The following is a 20,229-nucleotide window of genomic DNA, read 5'->3' as shown; positions in this document are numbered from 1 at the left end:
TTTTATAGGCAGATTTTAAAGACCATGGAGGCCTGCTATTCTCCATTTCTACAGAGAACTGCACTTTGGGTAAAAAACAATGTGGTTGGGAAAAAGCAGCACCAGCACGAGGCTGGGAGTGGCCACCTCGTCTGCAACAAGCAGGAGCAGTCACCACCCACATTGGAGACAGGAGTGCGTGGCCTTTGATTCCGTTTCCAGACAAATATTGGGCCCATGGTGCGCTGGCAGAAAACAACAGCCTTGGCTGCTTTTGCAGATGAAAACCTAGGAGAAATGCCTGGCAGGCACAGGCCCTGGGGTGGAACCTGCTTCCACCAGTTTCTAGGTGCCGTCCTCACCAAGTTCTGTCACTGCTCGGTGCCTCAGTTTCCCCATCTGTACACCAAGAAGCACAATAGACCCTTCCTCATGGGCTGAGTATGAGAGTTAGGCAGTGAGATGATGTAGCACAGTGGGACAGCACAGGTGCGCGGTGAGCTCACAGCACTGAGAGCTACTGTTTGTGTCCCTGTTCTGCGGTGGGCACGGAATCAGCCTGAGTCCCAGGCAATACTCTGATTCGTGGACAACACAGCAGGAAGCACAGGGCTCTCTGGAGGGGAAGGAAAGGCCCCGTTCTGGCTCAGGGGCAGCTATCCTGTGCAGGTCCTGGAGCTGAGCACTCTGGGTCCTTCTGGGTTTGGTGCTGTCTGGGGGGTGCAGGAGCCCCAGTTACCTCTTACATGTGCAGTTGTTTCTTTCTCAGTCTGTCCCCTGGTCCTCATGATGCAGGACACCCTCTCCAGCAGCAAGCGGTTATCCCTGTCGATGACCGCGAGACGCTCCTCCTCGAGCTGCGGACAGACACACAGACACATGGGGGGCCTTCGGAAGCACCAGCTGCATCTAGGCCATTACCGTGCAGATTTACTTAGCGGATTCCTTCAACCCCACATTTCCTTTGACTTGGGCACGCTGCAGGTTTACACTGCCTCTTCAAATATCAGCAAGAGCTGTTGTAGCAAGCTTCAACAACGAGTATGACACATGCAGGCTCCTTTGTCTATAAATCGGGATACGTTAGGAAGGGGCCAAATTTCATATGCTCAGAATGGAAGTAACAGCAAGAACGCTACGATTCTTTGTGAAATTGGGTTACCGTCCAAAACTCAGTGAATGATGCTAATGAGGAAACCACTTCATGTTTTAAGAGAGGTGATTTTATACTGTGCAGAAGAAGAGATGGGAGCCCAGAGGAAATGAAAAATCTCTTGTTTTAGGTTTTAAAGTTCACTGATCTATTGATTTGCTTGAGGATGACGTTTAGCTTCTGCTCTGCCCACTTCAGATATCATCACTAACAGGCACATAAAGAGCACACAGCATTTTGTTCTGGAGGCACTACTGTCAGCATAGCCATGAGCACCAGACGGCTTAAACTTCAAGAAATAAAATATCTGTGGAGGTCAAGAAATGGTCTTGTTTGAAGGAAGGGTACCGATTGCTCCAGAACGGCCCTGCCACTGCGCCTTCCTGCCCCTTCCGCCCTCTCCTCTGCAGACAAATGTCTGCAGGAAGACTGGAGAAGGGTCCCCATGCCCCTACTACCCGCCTGTGCTGGCAGAGTGAGGTTAACGGGCTGCTGACATGGCCCGGGATTGTCAACAACAGGAACCTTTATCCCTTGCCGAGCCGGCTGTTTCCATTTCTGGGGTTTCTGAGGCCACATTTCCTCAGTTACAAGGGCAACTGAGGAAGAACTGGCATTACCTTCAGCTTCTTGAGTTTCAGGCAGAGGTGGCTGAGGCTCAGTGGGGCGCGAGTGTCCACAAGGGGCTGGGCATCCTGGACCTGTGACACAGAGAGGCAATGTGACCCCAGGCACACTTTTAGCCGGCAATTAACATGAACTCAGATTGGACAGCTTCTGGGCTGTGGCACCAGGGACAAGTATAGATAATTGTTTGTGGCACTGAAGAGACCATGTCAGCCTTGGACAGACACTCCTGAATGAGGCTCGGGCTTGATTCAGAATCCAAGTATCCCCCGGAGGCCAAGGGGCAGCCCTGGGAAATGAGTCATTTTCAAGTAGAGAATTAAGTGGGTATGGAGTGAGGACTCATGAAATGTAACTGCCAGTAGACATTTCTATTCTGTTGTCAGGCCTTTAAGACTTGAATTGTGAAACCATGTCCACCTCATTCTACTTTCTGAGCCTCCAGCAACATGCCCAGGATGGGCACCTGAAACATTGATTAACTCAAAAACGATCTCTGCAGTTTCCCATCAGAAAATGCGCAAAGAAGGGAAGAAATTTACAGTTTAAAATGTGTTGGACTGGGACGCCTTGGGTGGCTCAGTTGGAAAAGCGTCCAACTTCCACTCAGGTCAACATCTCAAGGTTTGTGAGTCTGAGCCCCACATCAGGCTCTGCACTCTCAGTGCGGATAGGATCCTCTGTCTCCCTCTCTCTCCACCCCTGTCATGCATGTGCTCTTTCTCTCTCTCTTTCTAAAATAAGTACTTAAAAATAAAATAAAATGTGATGGAGTAAGTACGCGAGGGCTATCTGTATTACCATCTGCAATAAATAGGAATCTCCCTCCTCCATATTCTAGATACTTGGTGTAGACCAAGGGTTGGATGGCAAGAATGTTGAAAAGCATGCGCAGGAATTGGCGCTTGGCCCCTAACATGAGGGAGGACTAAAGAACAGAAACAAGGGAGAAACACAAACACATACGTGACCTGGAGGTTCTCTGTCACTGTGTGTGGAAGAAGACAAGACCAGAGGTGGGCTGGTGGGCCACACAGCTGGAGTATTCATCCAGTCATGCAGCTGTGGGGTGGTGAGCAGAGGTGTGCCTCTGTGCTGTGGGTAGGGTCTGCAGGAGTCAGGCCTCCCGGGAGGCGTGTGTCTGTTGGGGTGGGGATGAGGGAGAAAGGGGTGCTGAAGAATGGCCCAAGTCTTGCAGCTTTGATGCCTGGGGACTCCAGGACAAGAATAAAGATGGTGAGTAGTCTGGGGGGTGGCCAGTAAACCCTGTGTTGGGTGGGGCTATCTAGAAGCAAGTTAGTTGGGCTACAGGTAAAAATTTTAGGCTAATTATGGTTATTAAAAATATGACACTATGGTGGCTCAGCTGGTTAAGCATCTGACTTCGGCTCAAGTCAGGGTCTCACATTTTGGGAGTTTGAGCCCCATGTCGTGCTCTGTGCTGAACAGCTTGGAGCCTGGAGCTTGCTTCGGATTCTGTGTTTCCCTCTCTCTCTGCATCTCCCTGCTTCGTGCTCTGTCTCTCTGTCTCTCAAAAATAAACATTAAAAAATTAAAAAAATTAAAGTATGACACTAGCTTGCTTTATTATAGCACTTGCTTTTGACCAAGGTCTTTGGAACACGCTGTCTTCCTAGATGCTCCTCTTGCCTATTATGCGCATTACATACAAATGAAAGGAAGCTCTTTCGCACAGAGACATGCCAGTTGAAAGATGAAGAGTGGAGACACTGAAAAGTTGCCATTTTATAGTCACCATAGCACAGATTGGCTTGGCACAATCACCAACTGATGTTTAATCTTGGGGGAAAGTATGATGGAAAAGATGGAACTGGAGTAACTAACAGCTGGAGACAGCTGCCAAGGTGGACATGATGGCAAGTGACAGGGTTCACCTCCAAGAACCACTGACAGGCTTAGCACCAAGAGATATCAGGAACCACAAATGCCTGGAGAGGCCCAGAGTGGGGGCTTTTGTGAGTCTTTCCAAGAAACTGAGACCCCTGACATTGTCTTCACTGTCTCATGAGGCAGGTGGCCAAGTTCTCCCACAGAAGATACCAGAACTTCTTCTCTGGAGAAATGGGGTGTGGGGGACTCTGGCTGAGGGCAAAGTGGGTGCGGCTGAGGTGGGGGTCAGTGCTTCTCCCAACCCTGTGCCTAAAACTTCACAGGTTCCCCAGACAGATCTCCAAGGAGAGTAAACTGCTCCAAACACCACCTGTATGTAGAGCCTCCAGTCAATGTCCACGACCTCCTTCTCCAGACACTGGAGGGATGTCTCCAACATGAAAGAGAGAGATAAGGACACTAACAGGGGGTGGAAGAAACAGGGAAGATGAAGGGATCAGAGAAAAACAGCAAGTAAACTGTAAGTAACAAGCTTGGGGAGACAAAAGAGGGTGCTGTGTCCATAAAACAAGAATGAGATTCTAGGAAAAAGAAATGACTACTGATATTAGCCCTTGAAAATTAAAACTGAAATAAAAATTGAACAAAGGAGCTGAGGATGAAACTAAGGAACCTCTCCAAAATGAGCCAAAAACAGAGAGATGGGCAGCAGAAGAGAAAATAAAAGGAAACCAGAGGGTTGATATTGGGTCTCTGACATGTAACTAGTAGGGTTCCTAGAAAGGGAAGGAATTTTTAGATTCTCTCAAATGAAAGGATCCATCAGAATGAACTCAAAGAGACTCACATAAAAACATGTCATTACAGAATGTGAAAACATCAGTAATAAAGATGAGGTCCTTCCTAGAAGTTTCCGGAAAGAAGCACCCACAGTCACACAGGAGTCAGAATGGCACTGGATATTTAAAAGAAGGTGGTGGCTGCAGCAGAGGGCTGGCCATCCGTTAACATAGCTCATGCTCCCCCAGCCGCAGTCTGGAGCTGTCCCTGGGAAATGGATGTCCTGTCAGGGACAGCATTTCCCAGGACTCCTGGCACTTGGGAGTGGCCATATGATGAATTCTTGCCAATGCAGCATCAGCAGAGTGAAGTTCCAGTTTTAGGCCAGATTTTCTAGGAAGCAGGTGTGCTTTCTGTGTCCTCTCCCCTCACAGAGCCTGATGGTGGAAGAGCCACAGGTGAGTGGAGCTGGTCTGGAGTCGCCCACACACGGGCACAGGAGCAGGGATTACACGAGGATGATGTTAGGGCCTATTTGTTATAGCATGTCTCATTACCACAACTTAGGATGAGGGCCAGTGCCTTTAACATACTGAGGGAAGGTGATTTCGATCCTAGAATCTCATACCAAAGTTTCTATCAAGAGAGATGAGAGAATAAAAGCATTTTTAACGCAGAGACAAAACAGAAAAGAAAAAACAAAACAAAACAAAACAAACCCAAGCAAACGAAAACCTCTGCTGCACTTGGGAAGCTCCTGCACGATGTGCTTCATCTCAGCGAGGGCATAAACCAAGGTGCTGAAAGCATGGTGTCCAGGAAAAGGGTTTTCAACGTGGGAGACGGCACAGGGAGCTCCCGGCGCATCGTCAGCTCAGTGGGCCCAGAGCGTACACAGCGTGCCATCCCACCGGAAGCAGGAAGGTGGAGGGAGGACTGCTGAAGAGGGGTGGGGGGTGGGGGACTGAAAGACTATTTGATGTTCTTGAGTGTTTGAGAATTTATTCATCAGCATTTGATGACTGATGGAATATGGAATATTTGAGAAAAAATAACTACAAATATACAAAAAACTCAAGCAACGTGACAACAAAGCAACTATAACCCTTATAAGAAATTGTAAGAAAGGAGATATAATTACAACTTGACTGAAAAATAAGTGGTTTTGCATAGTCATTATAACTGGTTATTGACTTAATAAAAACCGATTATATTGAGAAGATACGGCAAATGAGCATATTCTTCTGAAAAATGGAGGTCAAAACCAGGAGAAACTGCCAGACGCGTTGAGCACGGCTGCCTTGGAATGGGGCTTTGCCATGGGGAGAAACTGCTGTTTTTCTTAAAGTGTTTTGGTACTTTTTAATTTTTTCAAAAGTGCTTACATTACTCTGACAAAAATTAAAAGTAACTGGAGAATTATCGAATGAAAAGGTCCAGTCCAGGGAGTACTAGAATGGAGAGAAGCATAATCCTCCGTGTAGGCTCTCAAGGGCCAACAGCACAGGAGAGGCGGCCGAGCCTGGCCGAGTGCAAGAGCCTGACACCCCACCCCGGTGACGCAGAAAGGCTCGCCTCGGCCACCTCAGCTGCCGGTGCAGCTAGAAGACAGTGTAAACAGTCCTTTCCAGTTGGGTTTTGCCAGACGAGTGTGCACATGGAATAGAGCGTTCTGATGGCTCTGGAAGATCAGCAGCCTTGACCCTGCTCTGCCTCCTTCGTTGCACCATCTACGGGTCCCACCAATGTGTTTCAGAAGTGTGGGGGGGAGGGGGCAGAGACCGGAGCAACGATATTGAAGAGCCCCTCCCCCCATAGAGAATTAACAAGCGCAAACATCCTGTCCTATAGAGACCTCACATTGCACCTGACACTGTATCCTGCTTCAGCCCGCCCCCTGCACCTCCCCAGGCCACCCCATCCTGAAGTCAGCCCCTATCCTTCCCACCTGTGTCTGCATTTTTACCACTATGAAGGCACCCATAACCAATATTTTCTATTATTATCTTTTTAAATTTATGGAAATCATGTTTACCTACCCACTCTGCTTCTTTTTCCACTCAAAATTATGAATTTAAAAAAATGTAGTATAAAATTTTAACCATAAATAAAAATGAGAAAAATAGTATAACAAACCCCCATGGAGTCTCACTCAGCTTCACCAAAGCTAACTAGGGGCCAATCCGGTTTCATCTCTGCCCCCACCCACTGCCCCTGCCCCGCCTGAGATTGTAGCAAATCAAGCCAAGCAAATCTTTTTCATCCTTAAACATCTTAATATATGTCTTCAAAACATAGGGAACCTTTTAAAAGTACATGCTTACAATACCATAATCACACCAAGTTGACAAGTTCTTTTTTAAAAAAAAATTTTAATGTTTATTTATTTTGGAGAGAGAGACACACAGAGTGTGAGCGGGGGAGGGCAGAAAGAGAGGGAGACACAGAATCGGAAACAGGCTCTAGGCTCCGAGCTGTCAGCACAGAGCCTGACGCGGGGCTGGAACTCATAAACCCTGAGATCATAACCTGGGCTGGGGTCTGACGCTTAACTGTCTGAGCCACCAGGCGCCCCTACAACAGTTCTTTAATTAAGTATTCAGGCACCGCCCACATGTCTTCCATTATCCCCTCCCCTCTCCTCTCTCTTGTTTGCTTGTTGGACTTAGGACCTAGGTCAAAAGGTCCATAAATTTTACTTACTTGATGTATCTCTTGCACCTCTTTAAATTATAGTTTTTGCCTCCATTTCTGCCCTTGCAATGTGTTGTAGGGAAATCAGATAATTTGTCCTGTAGACTTTCTTAGTCTGGATTTTGCTGACTGAATGCCTGGCACTACCTATAAACTGATAGTTAGAAATTCAGGTTCAATTTTTTTTCCTTGGCAAGACTACCCCATGGTGATATTTTATCACAAGGTACACATTTCTGCTTATCTCTGTTTTTGTGAGAATTAGAAACATTCTGATTCTGTCATCCATTTCACATTTATTTGCTGGAATACGTCTACACTTCACTTTTGCAGGATAACTGCATTCTCTTTATTTACTAATTTTCAAAATAACAAGTTGTTCTTAGCACCTTCCAAAGGGGGTGGATAAGGTGTTTCTGTTTAACATCATTAGGAAGTAAAAAATTCAAACATATTTGATGTGTTTCAGTACACTGCCATTGACATCCTTTTTGATAGTCAACATGTCCCTCTGGGGCCAGTGAGACAGTTGACTTTTATTTTTTATTGTTTAATTTACATCCAAGTTAGTTAGCACATAGTGCTATAGCGATTTCAGGAATAGATTCAGTGATTCATCCCCTGTGTATAATACCCAGGGCTCATCCCAACAAGTGTCCTCCCTAATGCCCTTTGCCCATTTAGCCCATCCCCTCTCCCACAACCCCTCCAGCAACCCTCAGTCTGTTCTCTGTATTTAAGAGTGCCTTCTGTTTTGTCCCCCTCCTCATTAAAAATTTTTTTTTCCCTAATGTTTTTTGAGATTTTTGAGACAGAGAGACAGACACAGAGCATGAGCAGGGGAGGGGCAGAGAGAAAGGGAGACACAGAACTGGAAGCAGACTCCAGCCTCTGAGCTGTCAGCACAGAGCCCAGTGAGGAGCTTGAACTCATGAACCATGAGATCATGACCTGAGCCGAAGTTGGACACTTAACTGACTGAGCTACCCAGGCACCCCTGTCCCCCTCCTTGTTTTTATATTATTTTTGTTTACCTTCCCTTATGTTCATCTGTTTTGTATCTTAAAGTCCTCATATGAGTTAAATCATATGATATTTGTCTTTCTCTGACTGACTAATTTCGCTTACCATAATACCCTCCAGTTCCATCCACATAGTTGCAAATGGCAAGATTTCATTCTTTTTGATTGTCGAGTATCAGATACCACATCTTCTTTATTCCTTTATCTGTTGATGGACATTTGAGTTCTTTCCATACTTTGGCTATTGTCAATAGTGCTACTATAAACATGGGGGTGCATGTGTCCCTTCAAAACAGCCCACCTGTATCCCTTGGATAAATACCTACCAGTGCAATTGCTGGGTCGTAGGATAGTTCTATTTTTAATTTTTTGAGGAACCTCCACACTGTTTTCCAGAGTGGCTGCACCATTTTGCATTCCCACCAGCAGTGCAAAAGAGTTCCTCTTTCTCTGCATCCTCAACAACATCTGTTGTTGCCTGAGTTGTTAACGTTAGCCATTGTGGTTTTGATTTGTATTTCCCTGATGATGAGTGATGTTGAGCATCTTTTCATGTGTCAGTTGGCCATCAGGATGTCTTCTTTGGAAAAGTGTCTGTTCATGTCTTTGGCCCATTTTTCACTGGATTATTTGTTTTTGGGTGTTGAGTTTGAGACGTTCTTTATAAATTTTGGATACTAACCCTTTATCTGATATGTCATTTGCAAATATCTTCTCCCATTCTGTCGGTTGCCTTTTAGTTTTGTTGATTGTTTCCTTTGCTGTGCAGACGATTTTTATCTTGATGAGCTCCGAGTAGTTCATTTTTGCTTTTGTTTCCCTTGTCTCTGGAGACATATTGAGTAAGAAGTTGCTGTGGTCGAGGTCAAGGAGGTTTTTGCCTGCTTTCTCCTCGAGGATTTTGATAGCTTTCTGTCTCACATTTAGGACTTTCATCCATTTTGAGTTTATTTTTGTGTCTGGTGTAAGAAAGTGGTTCAGGTTCATTCTTCTGCGCGTCGCTGTCCGGTTTTCCCAGCACCACTTGCTGAAGAGACTGTCTTTATTCCATTGGATATTCTTTCCTGCTTTGTCAAAGATTAGTTGTCCATACGTTTGTGGGTCCTTTTCTGGGTTCTCTATTCTGTTCCATTGACCTGAGTGTCTGTTTTTGTGCCAGTACCACACTGGGATTGTGATGCCTCCTGCTTTGGTTTTCTTCTTCAAGATCGCTTTGGCCATTCAGGGTCTTTTGTGGTTTCATACAAATGTTAGGATTGTTTTTTCTAGCTCTGTGCAGAATGCTGGTGTTATTTTGATAGGTATTGCATTAAATATGTAGATTGCTTTGGGTAGTATAGACTTTTTAACGATATTTCTTCTTCCAATCCAAAAGCATGGAATATTTTTCCATTTCTTTGTGTCTTCTTTAATTTCTTTTATAAGCTTTCTATAGTTTTCAGTGTATAGATTTTTCACCTCTTTGGTTAGGTTTATTCCTAGCTATTTTATGGTTTTTGGTGCAATTGTGAATGGGAACAATTCCTTGATTTCTCTTTCCGTTGCTTCATTATTGGTGTATAGGAATGTAACCTATTTCTGTGCATTAATTTTATATCCTACGACTTTGCTGAATTCATGGATCAGTTCTAGCAGTTTTTTGGTGGAATCTTTTGGGTTTTCCATATAGAGTATCATGTCATCTGCAAAGACTGAAAGTTTGACTTCCTCCTTGCCTATTTGGATGCCTTTTATTTCTTTGTGGTGTCTGATTGCTGAGGCTAGGACTTCCAATACTATGTTGAATAACAGTGGCAAGAGTGGACATCCCTCTCGTGTTCCTGACCTTATGGCAAAAGCTCTCAGCTTTTCCCCATTGAGGATGATGTTATCAGTGAATTTTTCATATACGGCTTTTATGATCTTGAGGTACGATCCTTCTATCCCTACATTCTTGAGGGTTTTTATCAAACAGTTGGCTTTTTAGACAATGCTAATAGCTTTGACAGCTTTTTTGCTTTCTGGAGTGACAAGGTGATACAGGGTTATCTTGTAAATATCTTATCTCAACTGGGAATCCACCATTTTTACAGCAAAGCCTGGTTCTTCCAGTGGGAAATGACATTTAGAGACCATGGTCTGGGTGCTAGTTTGTTTATACTGGGTTTTTTCTTTGAAAGCCTTTGCCATAGACAAAGCCCATTTGATCCTTCCAGCTCTGGTTCAGAACCCCATTCCATTTAGTTGGGCTCATGAGTCTTAGTTCTGTATTTCCCTTCTCTCGAGCTGTAATTCCCAGTTCTCAATGACACCATCAGAGCTACTCATTGGCTTTATCCCACCCTAAACACCCATGGTCCATAAGAATAATACTGACTTCTCGTGGACATTGGCAACATATTTATGTCCCTCAGGTAAGGGAAACAAAGGCAAAAATAAACTACTGGGACTATACCAAAATGACAAACTTTTGTACAGCAAAGGAAATCATCAACAAAGAGAAAAAGGAACCTACAGAATGGGAGAGGATATTTGCAAATGACATATCTGATGAGGGGTTAGTATCCAAAATAAGATATTTGCAAATGACATATCCAGTAAGGTTTAATATCTAAAATATATAAAGAACTTGTCTAACTCAATGCTGAAAAACGATCCAATTAAAAAATGGACAGAGGCCCTGAAAAGACATTTTTTCAAGGAAGGCATCCAGATGGTCAACAGACACATGAAAAGATCCTCAACATCACTCATCATCAGGGAAATGCAAATTGAAACCAGTGAGAGATCACTTCAACCTAGTCAGCATGGCTAGTATCAAAAAGACAAGAAATAACAAGTGTTGGTGAGAATGTGGAGAAAAGGGAACCCTCATCCACTGTCGGTGGGAATGCAAGTTGGTGCAGCCACTGTGGAAAACAGTATGGAAGTGCTACTGGTGTGTAGTACTCAAAAAAATAAAAATAGAAATACCATATGATCCAGTAATTCTACTACTGGGTATTTACCAAAAGAAAGTGAAAACACTAATTCAAAAGGATATATGAACCTCTATGTTATATATAATATATATAGAGTATATGTATATATGTATACACTATATACATATACTATATGTATATACATATACTATATACATATAGTATATACATATAGTATATACAAATAGTATATACATATACTATATACATATATACATATATGTACACTATATATAGCACATATATATATACTATATGTATACTATATATATGCTATGTATATACACTATATACATATACTATATACATATATTACTCAACCATAAAAAAGAGTGAGGTCTTGTCATTTGTGACATCATGGGTAGACCCAGAGAGATACAATGTTAAGTGAAATAAGTCAGAGGAAGACAATATGGACTCTTAATAACCAAACAAACAAACACCAGACTCATAAATACAGAAAACAAACCAGTGGTTGCCAGAGGGAGGAGAGGTGGGGAATGGGTGAAACGGACGAAGGGGGTGAGGGGTACAAACTTCCAGTTATCAAATAAGTAAGTCAGGGAGATGAATAGTACCACACAGAGAACTGTAACAACCCTGTATGGTGACAGATGGTGACCACACTCATGGTGATGAGCCCTGAGCAACGTGTAGGACTGTCGAGTCACTGTGGTGCACACCTGACGCTAATACAGCATTGTGTGTCAACTCTACCTCAACAATAAAAAAGAAACACATAAATGTAAAACACAAAGACAACTGAAATAGTTCCTCTCAATATGGTTATGAAACCAACTGCACCTGCACTCAGGTTCATTTTATTTTCGGTATTTGGAATGCTTTTTAAGTTTAATTTTGTTTTATAATATGTAACATATTTACCTAGCTCCAAAGTCAAATCTGTCAAACAAGTGCCTTTTCTAAGAGGTCCCTGTCATCTTTGCCCTGCTCCCTGATGACAAGTCTAATTTTGCTGTCACACCTTTCATTTCTGAAAATATGAGGATATATAATAGGTGTGTGTGTGTCAATATATTTATATATAAGTATATATAGATATATTTTCAATCCCTCTTTTTTGGATAAATGTAGCACATTTTACACATCTTTCCCCATGTTGCTTTTTCAATCTCACAATATATTATAGACACAATTCTATAGTAGTCCATAGAGAGGTTTCTTATTCCTTTTTTGGACCTGCATAGTACTTCATCATGTAAAAGCATCATCCTAACTTACTGACCCAGCTTGTTTTTGATGGACATTTGGGTTAGCTCCAATTTTGCTATTACAAATATTGCAGCAATTAGCATCTTTCGCAATTTCTTTTTGGATCTTTGCCAGTGTGCCTCTGGAATGGGTACTGCTGGGCTAGAGGCCAAGTGCATGTGCAGTTTCGTTAGGTATCACTAAATCCCCAGTGGGGCTGCTCTCTGCTGCGTGCCCACAAGCGCTGCTGACACTGCTTCTGTCCCAGAGCACAGCCAACAATCCGGGGCATTTTTGCCAGCCTGATAGGTGAGAAATGGTATTACAGTGCAAATTTCATTTGCATGTCTCTGTTATAAGTGAAATTGACCAACTTTTTGTAGGTTAAGAGCTGTTTGCAATTGTTTTTCTGTGAACTTTTGTTCATATCACTTGCCCATCTTCATATGGAGTGGTTTGCATTTTTCTTCTTATTTTTAGAGGATCCTTGCATATAAGGGTATTAACCTTTTGTGATATAAGTTGCAATTACTTTTCCCAATTTAAATTTGATTTTCTATTGATTCTCCTGGGTTCTTCAGATATTTACTCATTTCATCTACAAATAGAAAAAAAAGCCAGATACGTATTTCATTTCATTTTCATGCCTAATGGATTTGTCTTGTCTACTTGCTTTGGCTAATACCTCCAACACAATTTAAAAGGGTATATAAGAGTGTAGGCATTCTTGTTTTATTTCTTACTTCATAGGGAATACCTTGAGTGTTTCCCTATTTTTAAAAAATGTTTATTTATTTTTTAGAGAGACAGACAGAGTGATAACAGGGGAGGGGCAGAGAGAGAGGGAGTCATAGAATCCAAAGCAGGCTCCAGGCTCTGAGTTGTCAGCACAGAGCCTGATGTGGGGCCTGAACTTATGAACTGCGAGATCATGACTTGAGCCAAAGTCAGATGCTCAACTGACTGAACTGCCCAGGTCCCCCTAGTGTTTCCCTATTAACTGAGATACTGTCTTAGGGCTGAGATATTCATATTTTATTATGTTAGGGAAATATCAGTAGCAATTTTTCTATACTAAGATTATTTTAGTTTTATTTTTAGCATGAATGGGTGTTCAGGCTCTAAGATAGAAGGTCCTGTTGAGATGCCAGACTGACGACAAGGCACTGGATTCTAGAGATGCTTTGGGCACTGCACTTTCCCATAAATCTTTTTTCCCCCTTCTAGTGCATCAAAGTCCTTTATGTTCCCAAGGAAGCCAAGCGGTAAGAAACTAAATAAAGAGCTGGCTCCTCTTACTCTTAATAAGGAAGAAGGATTTAAGTTTTAGTGCCAAGTGGTGAGGTCTGGGGTGGTAAAAAGAGGCCTGCTGGCTCTCCCTGCTGCCTCCAGGGGGGGCCGTGTGGCCTCTGCTCCAACACCCTTCTGCTCAGGCCCAGATTCCAGTCATTCACTGGGGCCTTCCCCATCTGGAGCATCTCATCTTCCCACCATGAGGTCTGCACCACAGGATGGCCCTGCCAGCACTCTGCACCCTCTGCCCTCTGATGTCCTCCTGTCCTGACCTCTCCTCTCCTCGCCAGAAAGCCTCTGCTGGGACTCTTGGCACCACCCCCACCTGGACTGGTCCCTCTGGCCCCAGTTGCCCCCTTGTGTACCCACCATGCCCTTCTTTTCAGCTTTCTTAGTTGACTGTACCTGAGACTGGCTCCCTGTCTTCACTTCATTCCCTTCCAGGTAAGACGCATGGCCCTCCCTTTAACACCTGATGCTGGGATCGTGAGTTCCTGGGTCCGCACCCTCTGCTGCTGGCCACGCCATATCGGAGTGTTTCAGCGCTGCCTTCTTAGGCCCAGCAACCATGTTGTTTCTGGGACGTCTCGGAGCTGCACTCATCAGGGCCATGTGATTTCACACTCCACAGCCACACCTGGGTCCCACACCAAATGCCAGCTACTGGCTCTCCCTCTTCATAGCCCCCCACTTCCCACCCTGACCATTTCAAATCTTCTTTGTCTTACAGTCTCTTAGGCACAGAGCCTAGCTACTCACTTACATTGGGGGTGTTTATCAATCACCTACCTCTTGCCGGGGACAATTCTAGTCTCTGGGACACATCCATGAACAAAACCCTCATGGCATTTACATTCTTATCTGTTATTCAAAGAGGCGATGCCAACTGATTTTGTACTTATTGTCATACTCTCTCTTTCAATTTTTCCCTGCCAACCACTATTTGCTAACCGTGACTCACTATGTGCTCTAGGTACTGAGGATATCATAGCAGCAGAATGCAGTCACCGCCCTCCCAGATGGGAGAACAAATAGGACAAAATAAACACATTACATCAATCATGTGGTGACATGAGATGGCAGACACAGGAACCAGAGAGGGAAGAGGGTGTGCTTCTTAAGAGAGGGCACAGAGAAGATCGTAGGAAGCCCGGAGGTCTGAGGAAGTGGGGGTGAGCCTGAGGAAAGCCGGGCTCCCAAGGAGGTTAGTGGGTGCAGGGCCAGGTGTGCGTGGGCACTGGAGCAGCCTTGAAGTAAGTATGACCTCCCTGAGAACACAGTGTCCCCACCACCCAGGCAGGCAGAATCCTGGGAGGAGTAGAAAGGCTAGCCTGGATCTTGTATTCTGCAGAAACCCTGGGTCCCTGCCCTGGGGAGATGCCTTCAGAACATCACAAAGCAACACCCCCTCCCCAGGATGCTCCCTTCTTAAGAGCATTTCTGAACTTTGAGAAACACAGACACGGAGAGACAGCACCGACTGAGCACCATGGAGTTGGATGGCCCCACTGACATCTCAGTGGCCACTACGGCAGGCCATTTTGAAAGCACAAGGTGACCTTCTCAAATGATACCCACATTTGCAATAAATAAATGGAAATAATAGCATATCTCCTAGTAGAGATAAAAGTCAGTTTTTAGTTCTCCCTGGAACATGCTGTTTTGATAGGGAGAGGGTCCCTGGATCTTTGTGTCTTAACACACTTTCAAATCATTTAGGAAAAATTAAGTACTTTATAAACACGCCATAATTCAGAGTCCTAAAATAACCATAATCCACTCAACAGAATTTTTATTGTGTGGCAACACACATGACCAACCTTTTAAGGAAATATCATTTCAACCGTTCCATCTCTGAAAATAAAATTAGCTTTTGGTTTCCAGGCAAAGCGCTGGCATTTTGCGGGTGGTGCCCTGGCACCTGCCTTTCCTACCTTTCTCCGGTGATGCTGGTAGGCTTTCTCCCAGGTGCGCTGTCCCTGCATCTCAAACAGCAAAACCCACTGCTCCCTTCCACTGGCGGCCTTGGTGCAGGCTGCTGAGGGCTGTGTTTGCTGGGTCACCTGACAGTTGTCATGGTGCCCAAGCCAGGCAGAAAAGAAAGGGCAAGAGGAAGCTTAGCAAAGAAGAATTGAAGATCCTTCTGTTCCAAAAGGGTATTTTCTCAAGAGATCTTAAGTAGCTTAGTGACGCCGTCTTTATGCCCACTGCTCACCTCCCCTGTGCTCATGGAAAAGGTCAGAGAGTTGGTCCTTCTCTCTGGTTTCATTAAGATTCCCTAGCCTATAAAACAGACTTTCCCCTTCCCCTCCTTTCCCTCTCCTCTCCCTCTCCTTTCCCGTTCTCTTCCTCCCTTTCCTGCTTCCCATCCAGCCCCCTTTCCTATCTTTGAATAACCTATAATAATTTGGACAGATATTTTTACTCCAGATTTTATTTATTTATTTATTTATTTATTTATTTTTACTTGCAATGGGTTTAATTGACTTGACGGTTAGTTATAGAAAGTTTTAGCCATTTTAAGCCATTCCTCTCTCTCTGGTTTTTATCTGGTTGGGATAGGTTTTCCATGAGAAGGAAGAAGTGACAGTGGTATTAGAATATCTGTTGAGCTGTTCATCTTTGTTGAAATCACAGGCATAATATTGGAGATGGCATGATTAGAGGAATTGGCTAATGACAAAATAACAATATTGTTTTCATTTCAGATTGTTGGGTGTCATCACATGCCCACGGTGGACATGTTGTAGCACAGAACCGCATTCAGGGGCTCGTTGTTCAGCTGTGTGTCAACAGGCAGAACAGAAGAGGGTCATTATTAACAACTGTGTTCTGCACATGAGCATGATCCAGTGGCTGTCAGTCTTAGAATTAGCTAGGCCTAAACTGAGTCAGACTTGGGAAGAATAAGATGGGAATAAAATCAGAATATGCCTTTTTCCCACCCAGCTTTTGGTGCTGCACTTAGCTGGTTCTAATGCTTTTCAAAAGTTTGGCAGAAGACTTTGCAGGCTGGTAAAATTGTTCATGTACTGAGAGTTAAAAAGTTGGGTTTTTCAAAAACTAATTTATTTTAGTTCACAAGTATTAATTGATTTTCTAAAGAAAATTATGGATACACAGAAGATAGATGTAAGAATTACTGTCTAAAAAATACGGCTGGCACTTTAAGACATAGGTTTCATTAAGATTCCCTAGCCTATAAAATCTATACGTCATATTCAGAGGAATTCTATTAAAATAATTAATTTGTTGGGGTGCCTGGGTGGCTCAGTCAGTTGAGCATCCGACTTTGGCTCGGGTCATGATCTTGCGGTTCTGAGTTTGAGCCTCACATCGGGCTCTGTGCTGACAGCTCAGAGCCTGGAGCCTGCTTCAGATTCTGTGTCTCCCTCTCTCTCTGCCTTTCCCTGCTCGCACTCTGTCTCTCTCTCTCTTTGTCTCAGATGTAAATAAACATTTAAAAAAATAAAATAATTTATTTGCTTTACCCAGTTATTGTCATTGGTCAAGCCCCATATTCAGTACTATATTCAGACGCTCAAGGAACACCTGCCATTAATGACATAATGGCATCGATATTAATGAAGTCCCCAAATGTACCCCAAGATTTTTCTATTCAGACTGTGGGGCTGGTTCTATATGATTCTAGTCTTTTTCTTTTCCAGAGCTTGCCACACATGCTGAGAAATTCCTGGCCATGCTCAGCCATGAGCTGGGGGATGTGAGGGATCTCTGAGGGATGTGAGCAGTGTTCTGTCCACTCTGCTCATGGTTGTGTGAAAGACCACAGCTGGAGGGCGAAGTAGAAGATGGACAGAGTAAATGATGTTTAAAGGTTCTGTTTCTTTTGCTTTTGTTTTTTTCTTAACACTGTGGGTGCTCAGAGTGGTTGTGATACACACATTATTACTGATGCACTTTATCACATAAGTGATCTCAGGGAGGAGTCTTACTCCCACTCACCTATGTTTGCTCTTAACCGACTGACCACCAATTAACACTGGCTATTTGATTTGACGTGTTGGTGAGGTCCCACAGCAGAGGATTGGAGGAACTAGACGTACCCCACACTGAACCAGAAAGATCACTGTCAGCTGCACGGCACACCCATCCATTCAGGCTCAAACTAAGTGTTGGTTCATAACACATTCTTAACAAGATCAGACCAGAAAAAAATCAGTTAACTAGTAACTCCTTGCAATCTCTCCTGAGGAAATAATCTGAAACACTGACAAGGATTTATGCACATCAAAGAATTATTCATAGGGGCGCCTGGGTGGCTCAGTCAGTTAAGTGTCTAACTGTTGGTTTCGGCTCAGGTTATGATGTCATGGTTCATGAGATCGAATCTGTGTCAAGTTTATGCCCACATTGAGGAGCCTGCTTGGGATTCTCTGTCTCCCCTCTCTCTACTCCTCCCCTACTCTCTCTCTCTCAAGATAAATAAACTTAAAAACTAAATAAAATAATTAAAAAAAGAATTACTCATAAAAGTAGAAAATTGGAAAGTCTGGAGTTTAATTAAGAGTGTCAGTATCAGTTTCTAGTAATGTTCTTTTTCTATTCTGAGATCTAATCCATGATACCACTTTGTATTTCGTGAATTTTTAATTAAAGAAATTTGTTAACATTAATCTAGGTTTGAATGTTTCTATTTATACTTTGCACAAAATAATAGCAAAGCCTATTTTGATTTGTTTATTCAGATAATACCTGTATGTTTAGCTTCAGCCTTAGTCAGTGTTTTCTGGCTCAGTATTGACTTAAATATTGAGTTTACTAGAAATACCTTGAAATGGTGATTCCCTGAATATGTGAAGGTCATTATTGTACAATTTAAAAAAATTTTTTTAAATGTTTACTTATTTTTGAGAGAGACAGAGACAGAGCTTGAGCAGGGGAGGGGCAGAGAGAGAGGGAGACACAGAATTTATTTATTTTTGAAAGAGAGAGAGAATACAAACAGGGGAAAGGGAGAGAGAGAGGAGGCACAGAATCCAAAACAGGCTCCAGGCTCTGAGCTGTCAGCACAGAGCCCAATGCGGGGCTTGAACCCATGAACTGTGAGATCATGACCTGAGTGAAAGTCAGATACCCAACCAACTGAGCCACCCAGGCGCCCCTGTACAACTGATTATAATATTGTATATAATAAATGGTATAAAGCATTTGTGAAGTAATATATGGTAATTAAATCCTTAATATTCATAATTCTTTGTATGTGTCTTGTGACTATAACCTTAAGTTCAGGCTTTGGTTTTTGTGTTCCTCTGCCTTCCCAGAAGAGCAATGAGATCAAAACCAAGCAACAGACTTCATTTTTATCCCACAGGACAGAGTAGTTTAAAAACAATCTCAAATTACTTCAGATTGATTCAGTTTTTGGAGGCAAATACTGATTCACAGAAGAATGAATGTGTCTCCAGTGCCCTCTGTAGAGTATGGGTCACTGGAGAGGCCAAACCAAAGAACTGGGGTATCTACTTCAGCAAGGGTGGGCTGGGCTCTTCCCCCAGGGAAAACAACTGAAAATACTGGATATTGTCTTAATAAGACTTCCCCCCAAAGCAGCTGCCGAGTTACTACAGACAAGGGACCAAAATGGAGGAAAGTTGCAGCCGCAACTCACGTTGCTTGAGCAGCCCTCAAATAGTGAAATTGGCTAAAGTAGTCCTGGGCTGACCATGTCTCAAGGTGCTAAGAGAAAGTGATGCTCCCACCCTCCCAAGCTCCTCAAACTCTCTGGCATCTCCATGGCATGAGCGTCTGGCAAACTGAATGTCTCCAACTGGAACCAGCAGAGAGCTCAGAGCAGACCCCAGAGAAACAGACACTGAGGTCATGAGACATGGATTATAGGGAAACTACACTTACTGTTTTAAGGGGTAAAAAAAAAAAAAGGAAATATCTGCAGGGTACAGAAACCACAAAAGTTCTTAGTACAGGAGGAACATCCACAAAATTTACAAAATTCAGCCTTGCGCGGAGCTGTAAAACATGTTGTTGGTAGGATCAAGCTAGGAATTAACAACAAAAGATAACTAGGAATCCCGTGTATTTGGAAATGAAGCAATGCAGTTCTAAGGCAAGGAACAAGACAGGGATGTCCCTGTGACCTTCAAGAGGGGCTTTCAAGCTGAACTGGATACATGTGCTGGGTGTTGTGATGGATTCCAAACGTCAATCATCGGTAATGGTGGTGCTGACTGTCGGCCTTACTCAGTGCAATAGCATCTCCACGGTGTTAGTCCTGAGAGGGTTCACTCAGGTCCGTCATTCCTGCCTGAGATGCTCTCAGGGAGTTAGACTAGAGAGAGGAAAGGCTATGCCCACTAGTGATGAATTTCAGTGCACTCTATGTCCCTGCTGGTGGAGAGCTGCTCCCCCAGTGCCCACGAGGCAGAGGCCTTGCTCCTGTTAACAAGACGGCATGTTGTTAATGTGCAGCAGAGACTATCATGACTGGGAAAATTATAAACCCGATAGAGCAGAAACAAATAATTCCTCTTGCAATATGTAAGAGTCAGGAAGGTTCAGGAAGATTCACAGAGCCCAGAAGACATCTTGGAAAACCTGACTTCTTATAGGAGGGAATTAAGCGATTTTTAATTTTAATTTTTAAAATGGATTTTATCATATTTGTGTGGTTAATTTT

The 20,229-nt window shown here is 43.5% G+C and overlaps 1 protein-coding gene across 1 annotated transcript; it reads right to left on the bottom strand.

The window, feature by feature from the left end:
- Window positions 1-559: 559 nt before the first annotated feature.
- Window positions 560-15,621, bottom strand: CFAP97D2 (CFAP97 domain containing 2). The gene is made up of 3 exons (XM_049647294.1): window positions 15,506-15,621; window positions 1,753-1,833; window positions 560-836 (listed from the first exon to the last, which is right to left on the bottom strand). The coding sequence occupies exons 1-3, from the start codon at window positions 15,554-15,556 to the stop codon at window positions 636-638; spliced, it is 333 nt and encodes a 110-aa protein (XP_049503251.1). The 5' UTR covers window positions 15,557-15,621; the 3' UTR covers window positions 560-635.
- Window positions 15,622-20,229: the final 4,608 nt, after the last annotated feature.

The sequence above is a fragment of the Panthera uncia genome, assembly GCF_023721935.1.
Source record: "Panthera uncia isolate 11264 chromosome A1 unlocalized genomic scaffold, Puncia_PCG_1.0 HiC_scaffold_16, whole genome shotgun sequence".
NCBI lineage: Eukaryota > Metazoa > Chordata > Mammalia > Carnivora > Felidae > Panthera > Panthera uncia.
Note: the sequence above shows the minus strand (reverse complement) of the source record. Positions and strands in the feature narration are given on the sequence as shown.

Bases quoted from the DNA above. Each gene is read 5' to 3' on its own strand.
- CFAP97D2 (XM_049647294.1), bottom strand. From the start codon at position 15,556: ATGCAGGGACAGCGCACCTGGGAGAAAGCCTACCAGCATCACCGGAGA. The intron at 1,834-15,505 runs GTAGGAAAGGCA...TCTGTGTCACAG, and splicing joins ACCAGCATCACCGGAGAAAG to GTCCAGGATGCCCAGCCCCT. The intron at 837-1,752 runs GTAATGCCAGTT...GTCTGTCCGCAG, and splicing joins TGAAACTCAAGAAGCTGAAG to CTCGAGGAGGAGCGTCTCGC.